Source organism: Mirounga leonina, unplaced genomic scaffold, assembly GCF_011800145.1.
Source record: "Mirounga leonina isolate KUSES-001 unplaced genomic scaffold, KU_Mleo_1.0 Mir_53, whole genome shotgun sequence".
In the NCBI taxonomy this organism is placed as follows: Eukaryota; Metazoa; Chordata; class Mammalia; order Carnivora; family Phocidae; genus Mirounga; species Mirounga leonina.
This window is the reverse complement of record NW_023270807.1, coordinates 18,773,174-18,797,674: the sequence shown is the minus strand read 5'-3', so window position 1 is coordinate 18,797,674 and position 24,501 is coordinate 18,773,174. Positions and strand designations below refer to the sequence as shown.

At 40.2% G+C, this 24,501-nt stretch overlaps 1 protein-coding gene across 2 annotated transcripts in view; it reads right to left on the bottom strand.

The window, feature by feature from the left end:
- FBXO9 (F-box protein 9) overlaps nt 1–24,501 on the bottom strand; it is a 39,937-nt gene that overhangs the window by 4,770 nt on the left and 10,666 nt on the right. For both annotated transcript variants that reach the window (XM_034991758.1, XM_034991759.1), the window contains exons 3-12: nt 17,468–17,623; nt 15,329–15,386; nt 13,858–13,957; nt 11,434–11,564; nt 10,364–10,478; nt 8,841–8,959; nt 8,427–8,517; nt 7,649–7,744; nt 7,219–7,312; nt 5,526–5,677 (exon numbers count right to left, since the gene is read on the bottom strand). In XM_034991758.1, the coding sequence (XP_034847649.1) occupies nt 5,526–5,677; nt 7,219–7,312; nt 7,649–7,744; nt 8,427–8,517; nt 8,841–8,959; nt 10,364–10,478; nt 11,434–11,564; nt 13,858–13,957; nt 15,329–15,386; nt 17,468–17,623 (1,112 nt within the window). The remainder of the gene's footprint in view (nt 1–5,525; nt 5,678–7,218; nt 7,313–7,648; nt 7,745–8,426; nt 8,518–8,840; nt 8,960–10,363; nt 10,479–11,433; nt 11,565–13,857; nt 13,958–15,328; nt 15,387–17,467; nt 17,624–24,501) is intronic.

Below are 24,501 nucleotides of genomic sequence, written 5' to 3'. Positions count from 1 at the left end.
AGATGGCCCGGTTCTTCCTGGCAAATCCCACATTTTAATTTTTGCATTCCTTCACCCACCACAGCACAATGACGAAGACTCAAATTATAAACAGACATTGATAGACTTCTATAAAATTACAAAAACAGTCTACCAGCAATGCCTGACCTGTTTGGTCACTACCACTCCCCATACTGCACCCCCACCCCCATAACTTATTTTTGTTCCAAGAGACCTCAAACCTCTGCCCTCTGGATCCTTCAAACACTTGTAGCTGGACTTCATTCAACTGCCACTGAGTATGAGTATAGCTCATACTCATAAATATTGCTGAAAAGCTCATTTATAAGCTTTTGTCTTGCTTAGCTTTATTTGTCCTGAATTATGTTTACCTACAAACACTTTATTAAACATTAGACAGTCAGCCATTATCCTAAGCTATTATGAGTGATCAACAGGTTCTTGTTCTTGTATGTGTGATTTCTAGATGGGTCGAGATTTCCCCTGCTGTAAGACTGATGCCTTCACAGGAAAAACCAACCAAAACAAACCAACTTAAAAATGTGTTCCCCACTTGGGGTTTACTTTCCACTCTCTCCAGTGATCAAGGCATCCATTTCACTGGACAAATCACATGTGCCTCGACGAAAACCTTTACGAACTTCTTGGAATTCTATCAGGACACAACCTTCTGGTCCCTTGTTGTCTCCCGCTCGTATGACCAGCTACTGTAAGTCTCCACTGTCTTATGCTCAAGCCTGTCACCCATCGATTCACGAAGCTTTCCTGGATCCCAATTCAAAGAAACCTGTTCATCACAGCCTAGAGTTTGGTGACTATATGAGCGTTGCCAGAGGAAAACCACTCTCCAGCCGCACTGGAAAAGGACCTTCCCAGGCGCTCCTGACCACGGACACTGCTGCAGAACTATGAAGTATTAAGCCCTGGGTACACATCACAGAGATAAGGCTCCACCCACCACCTGGTCCTGTACAGATGCTGGAGACCTCCACATCAAAGTGATGAGGAAGACGAGTAGCAGACATCGAGGTAGTCTGCTTCCACCCCAGATGACGGATGGAGACTCCATACACTAAACGTAAACCCTTTTCTCCTCTTTTCCTTTCCTTCACTCTGGCGTTGGCCTGGAAAGATAACACCCTCATCTGTATCTCCCAGGCCACCGTGAAGGGGGTGGGTGTGGGAGGGGTATAACCTCTGGAATTTAAAACAATCTTTATTTCAGGCTAGGAGAAAATCTAACTGTGCCTCTAACTTTTCACAAGCAAAATAGAAGATCTCATTGGCTGAATCTCCTAAATTTACATTGTTGAATTTAAAAAGAGACATTCACGATTCAGATTCACTCCTTTACAGAGGTCCCGATTTCCTTGGTTAGGGATACATATAAATGAGGCTATGATCAATTCTCAAAATTATTGCAAAATCTGCTGCTAAAGCAAAAGCAGCACCACAAAGATCCTTGGACTCTCTAGCCAAAGTTGTCCTTGATTATCTTTTAGCTGAGCAAGGGGGTGGGTATCTGTGTTGCGGCCAATACCACCTACTGTGCCTGGACTAACACTGATGGGGAAGTTAAAAATTGTGTACGATCACTGAGCAAGGCACTGGGCTTAAAAAGATGACTCCTGCAGTAGGGCCTTTCTATGGTTTGGTTGGGTCTTGGGGACCATGGCTCTAAGTACACTCCAACTATTGGAAATTGTCCTAACAGTAAGAATAATACTAAGAATAATAATAACCTATAGTAATAGTAATCTCTTTGGTGCATTATATTCTCTCAAAAGCTTTAAATGTATGTTTACAGCCACTCATCACCAAGCAAATGATCTAAGACTGGAACATGAACCTGAAGCTGTGACCTACCAATATCACAGATGAAGGAAAAGCATCGTGACCTATGGGTACCACACAAAGGATCAACATAAGCTGTGAGAACTACAAAAGGGTAATTGAGAGTTGGTGCTCATGCCTTAAATTTTGATCACATCTCTCAGTTAAGCTGACAATCTGATCAAAAGGGGGAACTGTTAAAAAGAAAACCACAGGCCCCAAAATGGCATCACTCAGGATGGGTTCCCAAAGCGGGGCTTAATATATGATTTAATTGCAGTATCAGCCTCCCCCAGAAATGCAGTCTAAACTGGTCAGTCAGGGGCGCCTGGGTGGCTCAGTTGGTTAAGCGGCTGCCTTCAGCTCAGGTCATGATCCCAGGATCCTGGGATCGAGTCCCGCATCGGACTCCCTGCTCAGTGGAGAGCCTGCCTCTCTGCCTACTTGTGCTCTCTGTCAAATAAATAAACTGCTCAGAAATTTATTGATGGGAGCCCATGAGTCTGCCACATGGACCCTCTCCATTCCCCAAAGGAAAATGAGGAGTTTGCATAAGACCCTCTGCTTTTCCCTTTAAGAGAAAATGTCCTTGCCTGAAACAATCTTTTTCTTTTGCTAATAACCTTCCTGCCCTGCTCTCCTTCTATAAAAACCTTCCATTTTATACAACTCCTCAAGGCTCCCCATTCACAAATCATTTAATAGAGCCAATTAGATCTTTAAAAATTTCCTTGGTAAAATTTTTATCTAACAGGCATATTGTAAAAAATTTGAAAAACTGAGAAAAGTACAAAGAAAAAAATCACTCATCATTCCATCATCTAATATAACAATATGAGGTACAGTTGACCCTTGAACAACATAGGGGTTGGGGTGTCAAAAATCCACATATAACTTTTGAGTCCCGAGAAACATAACTACTACTAACCTGTTGACCGGAAGTCTTACCAATTACAAAACCAATTAACACATATTTTGTATGTTACATGTATGTTGTACTGTATTCTTACAGTAAAGTAAGCTAGAGGAGAAACAAAGTTATTAAGAAAAGTACAAGAAAAATACATTTACAGTACTGTATTTATAAAAAAAAATCCACATTATAAGTGGATGCATGCAGCTCAAACCTGTGCTGTTCAAGGGTCAACTACACCTTCTTCCAAGCACCTCAACCTGTCTATCGAGCTTTTCTATTGAGATTATAATACTATCAGTAATCCTGCTTTTCATTTAGCATTCTGACATATGCATTTCCTCACATTATTAAATACTCTTCAGAAGCCATTACATATTTCACTGTCTGCCTGTACCACAATTTCCTTAATAATCTCCCCCTTTTTTAAAGATTTTATTTATTTGAGAGAGAGAGAGCACAAGTGGGAGGAGGGGCAGAGGGAGAGAGAGAAGCAGACTCCCCACTGAACGAGGAGCCTGATGCGGGGCTCAATCCAGGACACTGGGATCATGACCTGAGCTAAAGGCAGATACTTAACCGACTGAGCCACCCAGGTGCCCCGATAATTCCCTTTCTGTTGGAGATTTACGTTGTTTTCTTTGTTTGGTAATTAAAAATGTGATAAGCTGCTCAGAGAGGATTCTGTTTGTCCCTCTCCCTCTGCCCACCTCTTGCTCATGCTCTCTCTCTCCCTGTCTCTCTCAAATATATAAAATCTTTAAAAAAAAAAAAGTGGTATTTTTGATTATGTCCTTTGAACAGATTCCTTAGAAATTCTAAGTAAAAGGCTACAGATTTTTTTTTTTAAGATTTTATTTATTTGACAGAGAGAGAGATAGTGAGAGCAGGAACACAAGCAGGGGGAGTGGGAGAGGGAGAAGCAGGCTTCCCGCGGAGCAGGGAGCCCGATGTGGGACTCGATCCCAGGACCCTGGGATCATGACCTAAGCCAAAGGCAGACGCTTAATGACTGAGCCACCCAGGCGCCCAAGGCTACAGATATTTTAAGGATCTTGTTAAAATGTAATTTAAGAGGAATTATAATCCTAGAATAGAATTTAGTGACTTAATATTTGCATGATCAACAGCATCATCCCAGTGGGGAGGGAAGGGAAGCTGATGAAAAGTAATACTACTACAGTCTTTTAGTTTTGTCCCCCAAAGGGATAAATAAAGGGATAAATCAAGCGACTTTATACATACAGTAAGGAAGTCAATGTGAGCATTAGCAGTTACAAATGACACCTATAATAATGTCCTTCTTCCTCCTAAAATATGATGCTTTCTATTTATTTGGTACTACACTGAGTTTGGTTTTTTTCTATGAGAAGAAAATAGAACATTCCACTGCATAGTTTACTGAGAGAATCAAAAAGGAGATACAGGACTGCTAGGTAAGAATGAAAAGAAAGAAAAATGCTGAGAATCTCAGTTCTCAGGACCTTTCACACGAGTGGGGAAAGCATGGAAACAGGCCACAGATGGTTTTCAACCCTGTGGTCAAGGCTGTGAAGTAGGTTAATAGAAGGTGATCTCAAGGGCGCCTGGGTGGCTCAGTCGGTTAAGCGACTGCCTTCGGCTCAGGTCATGATCCTGGAGTCCCGGGATCGAGTCCCACATCAGGCTCCCTGCTCTGCGGGGAGACTGCTTCTCCCTCTCCCCCTCCCCCTGCTTGTGTTCCCTCTCTTGCTATGTCTCTCTCTGTCAAATAAATAAATAAAATCTTAAAAAAAAAAATCGGTCTCTCAGAATTTTGGATTTTATTTTGGAACCAAGAGGCATCGACCACACACCAATATTCTTTCAAACCTAAAAACAGCAAACCTCACTATCCACACACATTGATGTTTCACCTACTTCTGTACTGTTCCTTTCTTACACGCATTCTTCTGTTCCTTAATTACTCCTTACAGGTAAATCCTAACACAAACAGCTTTAAATAGGAACCACCTAATAGATGTATTAAAATCGGTGTATAATCCTGGAGGATAAACCAACCAGAAGTAAAAAAAAAAAAAAAAAAAAAAAAAATGGTAAGAGGTGAAACACAGGAGAAGAAAAAAGATTTGATGTTTTAAAAGTGACTTAAGTCGGGGCGCCTGGGTGGCTCAGTTGGTTAAGCGACTGCCTTCGTCTCAGGTCATGATCCTGGAGTCCCGGGATCGAGTCCCGCATCAGACTCCCTGCTTGGGAGGGAGTCTGCTTCTCCCTCTGATCCTCCCCCTCTCAGGCTCTCTGTCTCCCATTCTCTCTCTCAGATAAATAAATAAAAAATCTTTAAAAAAAAAATAAAATAAAAGTGACTTAAGTCAATGAGTAGATAATGCACAGACAGCTTAGAGGTGACTGAGTACCATTCTAATTCCAAAGTGGTGGCCCCCATTCCCATGCCTATTCCCACGGGCACTGGGGAGAGCACCACCTCCTGGTCCACTCCTTTGCATACCTGACAGAATCATACTGAAAAGATGGTCATTAAAAAAAAAAAAGAAAAGAAAAGATGGTCATTGGCCAGGGACCTCTCCCTGGCCACAGCTCTCTACATAGAGCACAGCAAACTCTGGAGGCATTTACAGGAGACGTGTGATACTTTGTAATGTAACATCCTGGAACATAAGGTGGTTTTATAATGTAACATTAACTCTGAGGACTTTAAAATCTATCAGAGAGTTTCCTAAGCCTGATATGAAGTACACATTTATTCTGCAACTTTGGCATCTGTATTACATTCACCTACTTGTAAGTAATGTGACAAGAATGATGTATCCAGATGAGTTTGTTGAACCTCTGGTGGCCACTGGAACACAGCTGGAGCCCCACATGAAAACTCTGATCTGCTTCTTGCACAGGGACGCGACGGAAATATCTGTATTTGTAGTCAAGTGGCTTCTGTAAAAGAAAAGGTGTGTGAGCTATCATGAAACCTCCCCTCACTGATACATATAAATATTACAGGAATCTATTATGCAAGAGTGACACAAAAAGTAACAATCTCTGCACACAGTAGAGGGGTCTTGGGTATCAAATGAGAAGGTGGATAAGTGCCCTGAAAAATGTTAAGCATTCCAAAACTGTTTTCTCTCCATCATCGGCTCAGTTAATCAACACAATCACCCCCAGTGTTAAATATGATTGTACATTGCTGTTTAACGGCTGAAAGAATGAAGACCCCAGGAGGTCAAACGAGTTAACCAAAATTACACAGCAGCTGCAGAGTTGGAAATGAAAACTTCTGTCTTCTCCATGTAAGCCTAGTATTTCCTTCCACTGAAAATATGGGAATTTTTACAGAGGCAAAGTGATAAATTGGTGAAAGATGCAGAAGAAGCATGGAGTAGAATTTATCTTTTGCGGTAACAGTAAAAAGAGTCAATGAAGAAACAGATGTGGACAAGGTTCATTAGAATCACACTTCTGCAAATACTGTTGCTAACAACACAAGAATGTCAACACTATGCATGGTTTCACTGTATCATATTCTGAAGAGAAAACTGGTACTCAACACAGGAGTTCCTAAACTCTCTTATAAGGTAAGACCTAAACAAGGGCCCATAACTCCCTAATTCTGACCTCAGGAAACTCATGGCCAAGGCCACAGCCATCGCAGCTACCTCTGCCCTTCAGACGGCTGCCCCAGAACCCTGGAGCCTACCTGAGGCAGGCAGAGAAGCCGGCAACTGGTGGCCACAAGGTGAAGGGACGCCGATGAAACCCTGCCCTAACTAACACATGATGCCAGGGAAGACAGGAGGATCTGATAGAAGGAAAACTTCTAAAAACAATTATAAAAGCATTAGGCAAGTATTTATTCCAACTACATCACAACTGACTCTTTGGGTATCCATTTTTAAAACCAGGATTGAAAAACGCATACAAAGGAAAGTTATGAAAAAAATTAGGCCCTCAATGTGTTAAGAGTTAAAAATACTGGAATGCAATAATTCAACAATATTTGCTTGGCATTTTTTTCCCTTTTGTAAGAACAGGAAGAAGGAAATTATCTTACTTTTTAGCTTATTTCCAGTAGAAATTGAAATTCTCTGTAAGAACACCCTTGATAAAAAAATTATCTATATGAGCTAACTTAGGAAGGAAATCCCTTATGATTCAAAACAAGAATAGCTAAAAAAACATATTCAGGTATAATTTCACTAGTTATTTCATAGCACATTTTGGCTTTACATTTTCCAATGTGAAAGACCTGGACCAGAAAAGGAAATCATTTAGAGAAAAACAAGCTGATCCAATTAAAAAAAACCCCACATTTTAGAAAACCCTCTAGCTCTCTTCAGGGAGATGCTATAAGTCAATATACATTTTGTGTAACAGTATATTTTATGAAACAGTATTTTCTTACCCTTTCTAATCAAGAATGCTTAAATGAGTAGGGTACTGAAATAAACAGAGAACCTTTAATTCCACTCACTCACCTCTTCTTTTTTCTTAGTTATCACAGCAAATACTTTGGTCTGATTGTCTGTATCTTGTGACAAGCGATAATGACCCAACAGAATTGCATCAGTTCTAAAAATTAAAAAATACAATTTAAGTCCAAGTCTATTAACCAGTTGTTACATGTATTTAAATAACCTAGGAAGTAATGGGTTCTAATAGTGGTTACTCAACTTGCCCGAGAACAATCAGCTAGGATGTGAGTAAACCTAATTTGCTAAGGCTCCCAAGACCTACTGAAACATACTCCCCAGGCAGAGAGGCCCAGGCACTGGTATTTTTCACAAGGGCCGCTGTTGAGTGCTGTTTTTATCAGCCGGTACTAAGTTAAGGAAGCACTGGATTACATTAACCTGCAAGTAACCATATGAAATGTGACCTGGATAGAAAACTATAGAAAAATACTACCTGGTATTCCTAGTTCTTAAACGAGGAACAATGGACTGAGGCTCCTCAGGGGTTGTCAACACCATCACATGGCCATCAGGGAAGAATCTTATGTACCTGTGTAAAAAGAAAAGAACACCAAAAAACACCACACACACACAAAGTATAAAACATGTCCTTATTTCCTGGGACCTAAACCTGTTCATTGCTGTGAAATCAAATCAGAAATACCACGGGCCAAAAAATCGGCAAAGCATCATTAAAACAAACACGACTGGCAACCTGTGAGGCCAGCGAAAAAGAAGTGAAGACAGTCTTACGTTTCCTAGAGGGAGCTTGTCAAACTTTCAGTTTTACTCCTGAATAAAAATAAATATACCTCCGTTAAAGCTGTGTGTGTTTTTTCCTAAAGCACTAATTAAGGTCAAGAGTGAGATCTAATGATCATACACAGTTCACATGTCTCATTTCTCAAGGCCAGTAACATCTGATGGCCATTAAGGCTGAAATGTAGAGCACGAGCTAATTGAAAAGGCAAATGAGTCCCACCAAAAGCAAAAAAACAAGGAAGAGCTCTAAAATGTAAAGTGATTCTTAGATTTAAAGGCTAGGAGGAATTAAATAATTTGTATTAACCTCCTGGTTCTCTGAGTGCAGTTCCTGTTACAAAACTGGATAAAAATACTGAGGTCATCATGTGGATAAATGCAAAAGCCACAAAGAACAGCTGCCCAGTAACCAATGAACTAATACTTGGAGAGAGAGAATTTTTCACTCACTCAGTTTACTACAGTTGTACCTGTAATATTCCACTTGGTGCCAGGCTCTATAGAAACCATCAAGAGACTGTTCCCCTTGACGAATGTATGTCGTTTTACTGATATACACTCCTATTTAAAAAAAAAAGAAGAAAGTTTTGGGTTTTTTTTTAAGTAGGAACATAAATGAAACTTTTACAATCACCTAACATGTTTCCAGCTTTGTTTTTTTTAATTTATTATGTTAATCACCATACAGTACATCATCAGTTTTTGATGTAGTGTTCCATGACTCATTGTTGCATATAACAGCTTTATTTTTATTGTGGTTTCCTTTAAGTATGATCAGAGTATTCAGGTCTGTATTCTTAATTCAGGAAATTAAGACTGTGTACTTATCAAAAATGAGCATGCTAGACCACTATTTCTCCTGAGTTCTAAAGAGTTCAACTTACCATCAAACCGAACACGGGGCCTTTCTAAAAACATCTCTCTCCAGGATGTGTATGGAACAAGTTTAATACAGCTTCTGCCCCAAACTTTCAAGCAGGCCAAACGCCATATCTCAGGGTCTCTAGGTAATAAAAGCATAATACCAATTTATAAAAATGGCTAAGTCCCTAAATGCAGAAATACTTCTGCAAGCATTTGATGAGCACCTGCAAGGCACTGACCAGGGCTCTGGAGACAGACAGACAGACGAGGCAAAGGCCCTGCTGTTTTCCTTGTGGGAAAGCAAACGAAAATGAAGAAAATAAAGAGAAAAGTTTCAGATAGTGTGCTCAGTGCAAAAGCAAATGAAGCAGGGTACACAGAGCAGGACAACTGCGATCGGGAAAGAGAGACTATTTCAGGTACAGCAGCCGGAAAGTACCTATGCAGAAGCCACAGCAAGTGCAAGGCTCTCGGGGGGTGTGACCGGTGTGCTCGACGAGGATCACACGGTGGTGGCAGACTAAGCCAGGTTCACAGGCTACACGACTGGAGAGGCAGCGAAGGGCAGGGGAGCGAGGGGCGTACAGGCTGTTTAGGTGACATGGGTGCCACTGAGAGCTGAGTGTGATTTATGCTTTCAAAAGAGCACTCTGGTGGTCTGCTCTCGGGGTGCTCTAGGGATATAGGAGGGGAAGCAGGCCACTGCCGTAACCCAGACTGGCTGTAACAGGGGCAGAGCAAGAAGGGTCCCTGGACAAGGGCGAAATGGTCAGACTAGAGATCTGTTTTTAAGGTAGCACCAACAAGAATCTGTTATGGGATTAGTGTACAAAACTGAATTTTTTTTTTAAAGATTTTATTTATTTGAGAGACAGAGTGAGCGAGAGAGAGAGAGCACAGAAGCAGGGGGAGAGGGAGAGGGAGAAGCAGACTCCCCTGCTGAGCAGGGAGCCCAACATGGGGCTCCATGCCAGGACCCTGGAATCATGCCCGAGCTGAAGGCAGCTGCTTAACCGTCTGAGCCACCCAGGCGCCCCACAAAGCACGTATTTTTATGTAAAATATCCATGAAAGATTACCAGCCTCAAATCATTTTATACTAAACTATGATTATTCTTCACATAGCAATAATTTAAAAGTACAGGATAACTTCTAATGGGCCAAAAAAAAATTCTAGTGCAATCTAAATTTAAATCATTACCACTTAATGGGTTTAGAGTTATTTAAAGATGACTTGAGTTTATTTTCCTAGCACAATTCTTTTTCCAACTCAGCTAGGCTAGCATGCAGACCACCCTATGGACGTGATACGTGTGCCTACCTCTGCTGTACCTAAACGCTGTACCCTGGAAACCTAGTGCATTCTAGCCTTTAGGGGCTAAGCGGTTTGGGGAAATCACATACATACAGCTTAGGCAAAACCGTTCATTCTACGTTTTTACTCAGAATATCGATCAAGTTTTTTTTTTTTTTAATCAAAACTGGCAAAAGACCAGAATTCTTTTTTCACCACTGCCTGAGTTGTTTTAGAAAGATGAAGTACCTGGCACAGATATAGAATCCTCTGCACACCTGCGACAACTGCTCTAATGACCGGAGGTCCAAGTCACTAGACACCACCCATCGGAATATGTACATCAGGACCTCCATTGGCAGCTCTGCAAAAGAAAATCATCCCTTCAGCGACTCTCCTCGGTTATTCTACCATCTCGTTCTCGGTGCAGGCAGCCTCAGTACTCCCAGACATGTGTGAATCACACCCTCAGTATGGCGCAGAGCTGTGCACGACTGTATTTGATTATCCGAAAGTCATAATGGTTTCTAACGTCAAGACACAAATGTTTTTTTCAGTACAGAACAGATCAGAAGCTACTTTTATAAAGCACCCTTTCCTTCAAAAGATCATTTTAGCACCAAGAGATATTAAAATAAGTGTTATTAAAATAGTCTGATATGTATATCTGTGTATATATATACATAATCCATTTGCATTTGCTAACGCTAAAAACTTATTTTCATCTCCTTGAATATTTTCAAGTGTCCTCCTCTGGAAAATCCCCAATTGAACATTTAACATATAAAAATTAAAAAACACTCACTTTTATTAAGATCTTTTCATTTGAGAGAGAGAGAGAATGTGTAAGCACAAGCCAGAGGGGCAGACGGAGAGAGAGACTCTCAAGTAGACTCCGTGCTGAGCGCAGAGCCCTGGGGTTCGATCTCACAACCTGAGCTGAAACCAAGAGTCGGGACATTTGACTGAGCCACCCAGGTGCCCCCAAACACTCATTTTTAAACAGGCAGCCTCCCTCAGGCTGAACTGCCTGATGACACCAGCCTTCCTCTAATTTTCTTGGCTGCTTCAACCACTCAGATACCCTTTTAGATCTTCACTGAATAAAGCAGGGCATCCTTGAACTGCACTACAAACTCCTTTCTACTTCAGTTTTGAAAAGCTTATTAGTATATGCAAACAGTAATTATAACCAGCTCTCCCAACGTACTTTGAACTAGAGCAATTATCTGGCAAGTTATCTGGCCCTGTAAGTTTGGAAAACGTAAATCTAAAGTGAAAGTGTGCCTCCCTGAGTTCTAATCACCATGAACTCATACCTGATATGTGAGTCTGACTGCTCTCCAGCTCAGGCTGACACAGTTTGAGCACAGACTCCTGAAACGTGAGCTGCTGCTGGAAGCACGACAAGAGGTCTGCCATCTTGCTGTCATCGTCATTATCTTCCATGCTGAAAAAGGAGGGAGGTGAATAAATTAAGTGCTCTGTTCCACAAAAGTAGAGCTTAGAAACTGATTTTTCATTGTACTTGCAAATCTGCTTCAGAAAAAGTCATCTAAAAGCAAACTGTCTTAACTACTTCCTTGATTTGATAAAAGTTTATTCTGCCTCACACAGGAGGGCCATACCAAGTCTTCCGACAAAAAAAGCTTCAGCAATTTTCATTCTCACCCAGAAAAAACTAGAATTTTGGATACACGTGTTGAGATTTAATTAGTCCATTTTACTGTAGAGATTCTTGAGTTAGTGAAAAATTTGTAAATATATTCCATACAATGTGACTACAATCCATTCTAATTGGATAAAAATCAAATATACAGATGTCATCTGTGGTTCTTACTTACCAAGGGTTTTCTAACAGATGTGCCTTATCACCCTACCTTAAGAGAGGAAAATATGTAATTTAAAGAATCTTAGCACGGCCCACAAATCGACCAATCATCTAAACAAAAGAGTACTTTAGAGTTTAAAAAAAACCTGCCTTTAATTTTTGCTGAAATTAACCTTAAAAGCGATCAGACCTACAAAAGGCCTAGATGAGGATGAGGTCCGAAGACCCAGAAGGGCTAATTATATCCTAATTATACAACAAAAGCACGTGTGGCAGAGGCTAGGCGGGCACAAGGGCTGCTCTACCAGCATTTCACAGAAGGCAGAAAACAAGAACAAAACCAGGAGAGAGATTTTCAGGGATCATTAGACCTGATAAGAAAAAAAACAACTGTATCCTTCAACTGTATCCTTCAAGAACTTTCACTACATCTGGGTTTGTACAAAGGGATGGGAAGGAAAAGAAATGCTTCATCCACGTTTTAATATAGCCTTTCTCAATAGCACCTGCATCTATTCACAAAACTGGCTAAGAGCTGAGTCTAAAAGCCTGCCTGAGTATAAAGAAGGCTTAGAAAAAGCCCACTTGATTCGTTTTGAGTTTGAACTACCTCACACTGTTAAATTTCATTTGGTGAACAACACCATTAGCCTCCAAGTTCAAAAACACAATTAAGACTGATTTCACTCAAATAAATAAATAAAATCTTAAAAAAAAAAAAAAAGACTGATTTCATTGGCATGTCTTTACTATCCAGAGCTTGAGTGTTAATACTGTAAGTGATTTAAAAAAACACTGGCAATGAGCACATGTTATCCATAAAGGTAACTTAATTATTTCATGACAGAGGTAACACCATAACATGATGGTAATATTTTATTACTAAAAACACTATATTCCTATGTATTGCTCATTTCTAACCTGACATTCTCTTATAGGTAGAGACTCTCCTCCCTTCTAATATGAGCAAATTGAGCTTTTGGATACAGATTAAGCCAAAACAATTTTATATAATTGGCTTGCAAATAACTTCAAAAGTATTGGCTTCAAAATATGTTCTCTTGATCTTTGTCCATGTAAAACTATCAATGCCACTTTATGACTTTGATTCAAGTGGCATCCACCCAAAGAAACATGGCTTCTATCCTGCACCTGGGCTTTTAAACAAACGTTACAGTCTTGGGACGTCTGGGTGGCTCAGTCAGTTAAGCATCTGCCTTCAGCTCAGGTCATGATCCCAGGGTCCTGGGATAGAGTCCCACATCGGGCTCCTTGCTCAGCAGGAAGCCTGCTTCTCCCTCAGCCTGCCACTCCCCCTGCTTGTGCTCGCTTGCTCACTGACAAATAAATAAATAAAATCTTAAAAAAAAAAAAGTTACAGTCTTAACAACGTCCTCACAGATACCTTAAGAGAATAATAAAGTCATTATAATTCAGCATTTTCTTAATAAAATGAAAAAACTTTTAAAAAATGTATAGCTTCAAATATATCAAAAAGCAGAAAGACTAGTCTGATGAAACCCCATGTACCCATCACCCAATTTCAACCATTATTAACATTTTGTCAACTTTGGCCTAATTATATCTTAATAGGTTTGACTTTTTTAAAAAAGGTTTCAGAAAGCTGAAATGTGTCTTTTAATTTACTTTCAATAATCACTGCTTTTATTTAAAAAAACTCATCACCTTATCTTCATTATATCTGTTTAAAACGTGCATTTCTATATTTTAATCTTAAAATTTCCCTAACTAAAAAAAATTTCTACAACTTTATAAATAAGTCTTTATACTAAAGACTATGTAATTTAACAGAATTACCACCATCTTCTTATCACGGTTAAGAGTCAACAGGGCAAAGATGCTTAGTTTTAACAAACTCTATGTATTACTGTCTATCAAATTATATACGCACTAGCTGTTTCCAACGCCATCACCATCTGGAGACCGGGTATAAGTAATCTTGAACTCTATATCAGGTACAAGTTGCATAGCCCTACGATAAAACTTGATGGCTAAAAGAAGAAATAAAGCTAAATTAGCTATGACCACACATTTTTGTCATTTCCTTTGATTACCCGTAACTGGTTTAATTTGGTAACTTTCTTTACAAACAGCCAAATTCCTTTTTTCTATATGCAATAGGAGTTCAGTGAACAAACTTATTTCCAAGCCTTACTACTCAGAAGTAACCTTTCTTTTTTCTAAAGCTAACACATTATAGCAGCTTAAGCACGTCGTATTTCACTCTCTGCTGTTTGCCCTTCCCACCTTCTCCCTCAGCCTTGTACTGTTAGAAGTGATCTTACTTGGTTGTTTTTCTTCAGGCTTTGGAAATGCAATTGCTGTAGCCCCAAGAAAAACACTTTTAAGCAACCTTTTCTTTCTAGGGTGCAGAGTTGAGGATAATCAAATGCTTCTTACTAGGTAGAATAAAGAGTTTTTTTGAATTTAACCTTCAAATCCAATTTCCTTTAGTCCAGCTGCCCATTATTTAGCTAAATAACCTTTAAAACCTATTTTCTTATAAAGTTCCTGGCCAGGTGGTTTACAGCTATATTATTTGGTAATCTCTCCCACAAAGCTATACAACAGAACTTGAGACTGCAGAAGCCAACTAGCTCTTCTTCCCTTAGATGGACTCTATTCAATTCAATATATTCTGCTGTGTTCTATTACTCTGGGTGAATTACTGTGTACTAAATGGAGATGAGACTCTCACAAACTAATGAAGACTGTGGAAGGAGTTCACCATTTGGGCTCTTTTAATATCTGAGTAAAAATATCACTAGAAGAAACTTGCCAATAAAATGCAGTAATCCTGAAAATGTTATTTTGGGGATATTTTCAAGTGATTCAAGCACAAGCATTTTTCCCATGCTCCAATTTTTAGCTTTATTATTACAAAATGGAAGCCTACTTACACATCTAATACAGTAAAATGCCCCATCGCTCTGTTTATGCATTTCTAATGGGTTAATAAAAGACAATTAAAGCTGAAGATTATTCCTTTGTGTAAAATGTAAATTAGAAAATGTGTATGTTCCTGAAACTATCTTTTATATTTCCCTCCTTTGAAGTAGTTTTCACCCATAATAGAATACACTATTTTAAAATGAGAAACAATTATTTTTAAGACTTTAATAATGAAGAATAAATACTAAAACCTAAATGTAGACCAATATGATGTTTCACAGCAATATTTTTTGAAAAGACATTATATAGAAATACAATGTTTAGTTTTGATTTGGTAGAAAATTTCAAATAAAGGGAGACTGATGTCTATATATCAAATTTATTCTAGTTAAGAAAAAATTGTTTAGTAACTAAGAGTTGTTATTCAGAAATATCATGACCACATGATCCTGGGCCCTGAGTTTTTTTACCTTCATAGAGAGCTCCATTCTGTTCTTCTTCTACTGCTTTTAGGAAGAGTTCTCGAGCCTATAAAAATAGTGAAATGCAATTTTTGAAAGTCTGTATTAAAAATGAGTATGCGTGGCAGGACAGCCTTTCCAACAAAAGTGGAACAATTGGACACCCATAGGCAAAGTAATTAACCATGACCTAAACCTCACATCTTACATAAAAATTAACTCAAAAATGGATCATGGACTTAAATGTAAAATACAAAACTTTTAGGGAAAAAACATTTAAAAAATCTTGGAGACCTACAGCTGGGCAAAGAGTTCTTATACTTGATCCCAAAAAGCACAATCCATAAAAGGAAAGGTTGATAAACTGGATCTCATCAAAATTAAAAGCTTTTGCTTGATAAAATACCCTGAGGATGAAAATATAAGCTACAGGCTGAGAGAAAGAATGTACAAGCCACTTACTCAACAGAGGACTGTATTTAGAATAAAGAACACTCAAAACTCAACAAACATAAGCAACGCAATTAGAAAAGACAACATATTACACAGAGAAGAGATAAAGGTGGCAAACAGCACATGAAAAGATACTTAACATCCTTAAGCATTAGGGAAATACAAATTAAGATCACAATGAGGTATCACTACATGCCTATCAGAAGAGCTAAAAAGGAATGACAACCCGAAGGGCCGACGAGGCTGTGGAGACGCTGGACCACTCACTCATACCCTGCTGCTGGAAACATAAAATGGTGCAGCCACCCTGGAAAACCCCTGGGCAGTTTCTTTTAACCAAATAGGCACTTAACATACAACCAAGCAATTGCACTCCTAGGCCAGAGAAATGAAAACTTACACTCATGCAGAAATCTGCACATGAATATTCACAGCAGCTCTATTAATCGCCAAACACTGGGAACAGCCCAAATGTCCTTCAACTGGTGAAGAGTTAAACAAACTGGGGTGCACCCATACCATGCAATACCACTGGACAATAAAAAAGAACTACTGTTATACACAAGCTTGGATGGATCCCAGGGGAATTCCGCTGAGTGAAAAACGCCCATCTCAGAAGGTTATATACTGGATGATTCCACTTATGCAACATTTTTGAATATCAAAGTTAGAGAACTGGAGAAGAGATTAGTGATTGCCAGTGGTCAGGAATGGTCAGGGAGTGGGGGACGGGAGAGAACTATAAAGGTGTAGAAAGAGGGAGCACTGCGGTGCTACCACAGTCTGGATCTTGATCATAGTAGTGGTTACAGGAAGATATACATGTACTAAAACTGCATAGAACTATTTATATGCATGCACACAAAAAAGTGCTTATAAATCTGGGAGGTCCAAATAAGCTCTGTGCATGGTACCAATGTCTATTTCCTACTTTTTGATACAGTACTACAGCTATGCAAAATGTCATCACTGAAGGAGAAAGGGTGAAAGGTACACGTGACTTCCCTGTACCTATGTTTCTGTAATTATTTTCAAAATAAAAATTAAAACAAAACGGATATGGAAGTTTTTGGTTATCATGGTAATTTCAACTACTTAATGGCAAATTGCTTGTAAAAATCTGCATAAAGATGACAGCCTCTATGGAACAGGAAAAATGGAAAGTGTGCTGTGCCTACTTCATGCAAGTACTAAAAAGAGGTGAACAATTAGATAGCATTCCAAATTTTTTCAGTGCAAGCACTTTCAAAACTTTCCAGAAGAAGGAAATAATTAATGCATCATTATACATTTGTTCAACTCAAAATGTAACAAAATACTGCATTAAGACCTTTGCAAAGGTGTTAACATTTGAACAAGTTTTTCTCCTTTTGGGCTTCTGCTAATAAATTCAGAGGCATCGCTATTTTAGAGACCAAATGAATCTTAGGGATCTATAAATTGCCAAAGACAGTTCCATGAAGACACCGTACCTCTAGAAAGCCCATAAGGAGTGGTGGTATCCTCCAAAGTACCTAGAAGTAGTAGTGAAGGATGGACATACCAGTATATTTTTGCACACGAGGAAAAATCTTGTAAGTTATGTGCTTATGTCACCAGAATACAACTCTAATGATCACCTACTTACGACTCCGAAAACTCTCATGTGCAATTAAGAAAAAAAAGTTACTTTGCCACAATGTCCATAATACTTAACTTTTCTTCTTTTGCCAGTTCTTGCTTTCCTTTGGTGTCTGCTGCTTTCAGTAAAGAGCCTTTTGTTGCTCTGCAAGGCCGAGTTTCTAAATTGCTAGAGCCTACACCTGGAGCAAGTTCAAACATCCACTGAGCTCGGAACATCTGGAGCTGTGCCTAAGGAAAGAAAAGGACTTTAGGGCTCATCAAGGAAGAGCAGCTTAACCCTGGACAATTTATCAACAGGTCCAACATCAATTTCCATATAAATACATATTCTAAGACTAGAAAACATGTTTTTTTAAATTACTAAACTAACATCCATTCAATGCGTTATCTTCTAAAATTATGTTCTGTTTAAATCTTTAAAGAAATCATGAAGAGTTGCCTAGGTTTGTCTATATGGGAAAGGTACATGGGAAAAATCTAACGGTATCAGAAAACCAAGTTCTGGTTAGAACTGGAAATATGAGCCATCACCTAGGGGCTGAACTCAGAAGCTTTCAAACATTTGTTTACCTGGAATACATCATCTACTAGACGTGAAAAGGACTGTTAAAAATTCTGTAGTTGAACCCTAAATCTTTCTTTCAAAAGCATTCTTTTTTTAAAAAAGGAAATACTTCCTCTTATATATGTAATAAAAATTTTTAAATATAGAAAAAGTGAAGTTCCCCTGTGTGATGGATTCTTCCTTGCTGCCCAGATCCCTTCAGGAAGGAAGGCACTGATTAGCCCACCTGCTGGGACCGCTACAATTAACAGCCCTCAGCTGTCAGCCCGTCCAGAGCATTGCCTAGGCAGGATCATGCCCCTTCCCAGGCGATCCCTACCCAATGACTGATCAACAGCTGATAAGAGTCTGAAAGGCTCTGGTTCCTCCATACTCAGAACTCCTGAAGTGGCTAAGGCGGTCCATTAAGACGGTACAGCACGAGGCGCCTGCGTGGCTCAGTCGGCTAAGTGGCTGCCTTCAGCTCAGGTCATGATCCCAGGGTCCTGGGATCGAGTCCCGCATCGGGCTCCTTGCTCAGCAGAGAGCCTGCTTCTCCCTCTGCCTGCCTGCCACTCCCCCTGCTTATGCTCTCTCTCTCTCTCTCTCACTCTCTGTGTGTCAAATAAATAAATAAAATCTTTTTAAAAAAAAAAAGACGGTACCGCAGCTGGACTTCTGCCTTTGCCCACTCCGGCTCCCTCCCTCTCCCCCGCCCGCCTTCCATAGGTGTGGATCCCAAAAGCACTCCCTAGTACACCTCCCTCATCATAGTCTCTACCTTAAAATCTGTTCTCTGGGAACCCAACCTGAAATACCCCTCCTCCCAAAGAAGGCCATTATCAATACAACTGTGTATATTATTCCTAGATCTTTTTGAAGAGGCATATATAAAATATGTAAGTTTTTAAAATAATTTTTCTTGCCATTCTGAACAGTTCTGGTTCCCACCCTCCTACTTTTAACACAAAACATACCTCTGCCCTGTGGAATCTTTGGTAACACTGAATGTCTGCTAGATGATACATTCCAAATAAGTATTATAAAGCTTATAAATTCAGTAAGATTCATTAATGTAATTACAACGAATATTTTTCTATTTCAATGCACAAGGATTTGCCCCATCCTTTCAAATGACTGCAGTGTATTTCACTGTATGAATAGACCATTACTCAATACAAGTGATGGATATTTAGGTTGTAGTCTATTTTTTCTTTTCTTTTTTTTTTTAAGATTTTATTTATTCATTTGAGACACAGAGATACAGAGAGAGAGAGAGACAGAGAGCATGAGCAGTGGGAGAGGCAGAGGGAGAGGGAGAAGCAGACTCCCGGCTGAGCTAGGAGCCCGATGTGGGGCTCGATCCCAGGACCCCGGGATCATGACCTGAGCCGAAGGCAGACGCTTAACCATCTGAGCCACCCAGGCGCCCCCCTGTAGTCTATTTTTTCATATAACAATGCTATAATAAACATTTTTGTACATTTATATTTACTCAGTTCCCCATCATTTCCTTAAGATTAATTTTCTAGAAATAAGATTGCTTCATTGGGGGAACCTGGTTCGCTCAGTCAGTTAAGTGTCTGACTCTTGATTTCGGATCAGGTCATATCTCAGGGTTGTGAGATCCAGCCCCTCACTGGGCTCCATGCTCAGTGCTTAGTCCGCTTGAAATTCTCTCTCTCCCTCTCTGCCCCTCCCCCCAATTCATGCACATACACTCTCTTATTCAAAATAAATAAATCCTTTTTTTTAAGATTTTATTTATTCATTTGAGACACAGATACAGAGAGAGAGAGCATGAGCAGGGGGAGAGCCAGAGGGAGAGGGAGAAGCAGGTTTCCCATTAAGCCAGGAGCCTGATGTGGGGCTTGATCCCAGGACCCTGGGATCAGGATCCAAGCAGAAGGCAGACGCTTAACCATCTGAGCCACCCAGGCGCCCCTCAAAATAAATAAATCTTTAAAAAATAATTGCTTGAGGGGCGCCTGGGTGGCTCAGTCGTTAAGCGTCTGCCTCCGGCTGAGGTCCTGATCCCAGGTTCCTGGGATCGAGCCCCGCATCGGGCTCCTGCTCAGTGGGAAGCCTGCTTCTCCCTCTCCCACTCCCTCTGCTTGTGTTCCCTCTCTCGCTGTGTCTCTGTCAAATAAATAAATAAAATCTTTAAAAAAAAAAAAGTTGCTTGATCAAAGGGAATGGTTTTCATTTTGTCCCATATTGCTACTCTGCCCTCCAAAAAAGTTGTAGCAATTTACACTTCATGTACATTACTTGAGTGTTCTCAAAGCCTGGACAACAATGGGCACTGTTCACCAATCTGATTAAGAAAAATCTCAATGCAGATTTAATCTGTATTTCAAAAATCATGACACTAATTATCTCTTCAAATATTTAATAGCCATTTATATTATTTTTTCCATTAGTTGTCCATTCATATCTTTCCATCTTGTGTCACTCATACTAATTTATAAGGATGTTCCATATACTGAGGGTGGGTATCAATCCTCTGCCAATATATAGTAAATAGCTTTTCTAGCTAATCATTTCTCTTGATTTATGATGCCTCTTCTACATATAGGTTTTAACTTTTAGGTGGTCAAATCTGTCAATCTTTTTAAGGTGATGGGTTTTCAGTTATGCCTTGTTTGGAACATATATCAAACCTCATAATGCCAATTATTGTTATCTTCAGTGTGAGCACTTTCAAAATTTTCCAGAATAAGAAAATAATTAGTGCATCATTATACATTTGTTCAATGCAAAATATAACAAAATACTGCATTAAGACCTTTGCAAAGATGTTAACATTTGAACAAGTTTTTCCTCCTTTTGGGCTTCTGCTAATAAATTCAGAGGCATTGACCTTTTAGAGACCAAGTGAATCTCAGGGGTCCATAAATTACCAACAAGAATTCCATGAAGGTAGTGTACCTGTAGGAAAGAAGCCCATGAGGAGCCCATGATACTTTGGTTTCATCCAAAGTACCTAGAAGTAGTAGTGAGGGATAGATCAACTGGTTCTGCTGCTTGTGGAAACTGGTGAATGGGAGGATCCTGAGCTCACCTTCTCTGATGGACATACAAAGACAACATCCACCACCACTAATTCTGTAAATAACCTGAAGAGGCAGAACAGATCTCCCACAGTGAGTTGTAGAGAGAAGACCTCTTTGAAAAGGGTAGGAGGGGCAGGTTCACAGCTGGGAACCAATTCCCCAGGGTGACTAACCACTAACAGGAGGGACATCACAAGCATAGAGGAGCGAGGGGATCAAATCCCACACCAGGCCTGGGAAGAGGAGTCCCCATTACATCTGGCTTTGAAAATCAGTAGGGCTGAATTCCAGGAGATCCAGATAGCTACTGGAAAAGGAGTCTCCATCCTTAAAGGGTCAACACACTAAAAACTCCACCAGGAAATAGCACAGAAGTAGCACTTTGAAAATGCTGGGGTATACATATAGGGCATTTATTAATTGTAGGACATGTACCAAAGGGGCGTGTATCTGCAGGAGAGTTCTCTAGGAACAAAAGTACTGGTGGGTGCCATTTTGCTTCCCTCCCGTAGCCTGAATAGTTGGATGCATGCAGGAGCTAATTCTAACAGTATCCCTCTCCCTTGGTAGCACTGTATGTCCGGCTGCTGTATTTACCTGTAGACTTCCCACCTTAATAGACACCCATCCAAAACAGCTCTATGCCCGCTACAGCCAGCAGGCAGGCCTGGCCAGGACCAGCAAACTTCCTAGTGACTCCTATCATCGGAAAGGTGATAACCCCACACAACAGCATGTCAATTCCTGTAGCCAGCCTCTTTGCTGGCTGTGCAGGAAGCAAGCCCTGCCCTTCACTGTGCCTGCAGCTGTCAGTAGCAGTTAACTGCAGACAGCCAACATGAAGACTGACTCCAACAACTATAAAGCCCATGGCAGCTACAGCTGGGCATCTAACAGCACCAGGAGCAAAACCTGCCCTGTGCGCCTGCAGGAAGAAGCAGATCACTGAAACCAGCTGGAACGAGGGCAGACCAGCATGCCACCCACCAGCATGCCTGTATCAATCACAGCTCATCCACAACAGGAGGGCAAACACAGACTACACAGTGGACACTTATGGCGTGCCTGGTTCTGGTGAGCAGGGAACTGAGCTACAGGGCACCTCAGGACTTCTTCCACACAAGGCCACTACTTTCAAGATCAAGACATGTGGCTGACCTATCTAATATAAAGAAACACAGAGAGTCAGACAAAATGAGGAGACAGAAGAAAATGTCTCAAATGAAAAAACAAGACAAAAATCGCCAAAAAAAAAAAAAAAGCTAAATGAAACCAAGACAAGCAATGTGCCTAATAAAGAGTTCAAAGTAATGGTCATAAAGATACTCAACAGAGTTACAAGTGGATGAACTCAGTGGGAACTTCAACCAAGAGATAGAAAATATAAAAAAGAACCAATCAGAGCTGAAGAACTCAGTAACTAAAATGCAAAATACACGAGAGGGAATCAACAGCAGATCAGAGGACACAGAAGAATGGATCAGTGATGCAGAAGACAGGATAATGTAAAGCAACCAAGCTCAATAGCAAAATGGAAAAAGAATAATAAAAAATAATAGGTTAAGGGACCTCTGCAACATCATCGAGTGTAGTAATTTGTATTATAGGGGTTCCAGAAGGGGGGGAGGGGGGCAGAAAACTTATTTCAAGAATACCTGAAAACTTCCCTAATCTAGAGAGGGAAACAGACATCCAGGTCCAGGAAGCGCAGAGAGCCCCAACAAGATGAACCCAAGGAAGTCCACACCAAGACCCATAATTAAAATGGCAAAAAGTAATGATAAAGAATCTTAAAAACAGCAAAAGAAAAGAGTTCCATATGAGGGAAACCCCATGAGGCTATTAGCTGATTTTTCAGCAGAGACTTTGCAGGCCAGAAGGGAGTGGCATGCTATAATCAAAGTGCTGAAAGGAAAAAAACCTACAACCAAGAATACTCTACTCAGCAAGGCTATTACTCAGAGTAGGAGAGACAGGGTTTTCCAGACAGAAAAAAGTTAAAAAAATTCATCACCACTAAACCAGCCTTATAAGAAATGTTAAAAAGAATCCTTTAAATGGAAAGTAAAGGCTATAACTAAAAGAAGGTGTTGATAGAAAAAAAATTCACTGGTAAAAGCAAACATACAGTAAAGGTAGTAGAGTAATTCTTAGGAAGCCAGTATAAAAGTTGAACTAATGTAATAAAATCAATTATATCTATAAAAATTAGTCAAGGGATACACAAACTAAAAAGATGTAAAATAAGACATCACATACAAAGAACAGGGAATGGGTATTGAAAAGTTAGAGCTTTAGAATGCATTTGAACTTAAGTGACCATCAACTTAACATAGACTGTTGTATGCACAGGATGTGATAAATGAACCCCATGGTAGCCACACATGAAAAAACCATAATAGATACACAAAAGATAAAGAAGAAGGAATCCAAACATAACACTAAAGAAAGCCATCAATCACAAGGGAAGAGAGGAAGAGAAGAAAAAAGGAACAGAGGAAAGCTACAAAACCCAAAAAACAATGAACAAAATGGCAATAAGAATACACCTATCAACAAGTACTTTAAATGTAATTGGACTAAATGCTCCAATGAAAAGACAGTGTGGTGAATGGATTAAAAAATAAGACCCACCTATATGCTGCCCACAAGAGACTCACTTCAGAGTCTGAAAGATGGTGGCAGAGTAGGATGGTGGCAGAGTAGGAGGACCCTAGGATCGCTTCATCCCACAAATACAACTAGATAACTATCAAATCATCCTAAATACTTCAGAAATTGACCTGAAGACTGGCAGAACAAATTCCACAACTAAAGGTAGAGAAGAGGTGACATCAAAGAAGATAGAAGTGTGGAGACACAGCCTGGGAGAGAAATAGATCATGGACACTCTAGTGGGGAGGGAGTCGCAGTTGCAGAGAAGGGCTAGAGACAGACTAGCACACAGGAGAGAGCAAAGAGTGGACACTTGCTTATACCAAACCCCACCACCCCATGCTCCAGAGGTACCACCCTTCCAGTCACAACTGCCTCAGTCCCATTGTGGCAGGCCCCTTCTCCCCTAGAAGCCCAACCCAAACCCCTGCCCACATGTTTCCCAACGCAGGAGTTTTGCAGGGCCTCAGTTCTGGTGGCAGTGGTGACAGGTGTCATATCATAAGCAGACCAGAGCACACCTGGTTAAAACTCAACACTTTCAGGCCAGGGACCAAATACTGCCCATAATAGGCAAAGAGAGCCTCTTCAGACTGGCCTGAAGGATATAGCAGCCAGGACATAACAGCAGAGTGCACATAGCACACACTGGAGACACTCCCTGAAGCACCAGGCCCTGGGGAATAGGAGACACTAGACTACAGGGCACTACAAGACTTCTTCTTCATAAGGCCAGTACCCTCAAGAACAGGAGACATAGCTGACTTTCCTAACACACAGAAGTAGGCACAGAGACTTAGACAAAATGAGAAGACAGAAGGATTTGTCCCAAATGAAAGAACAGGACAAGG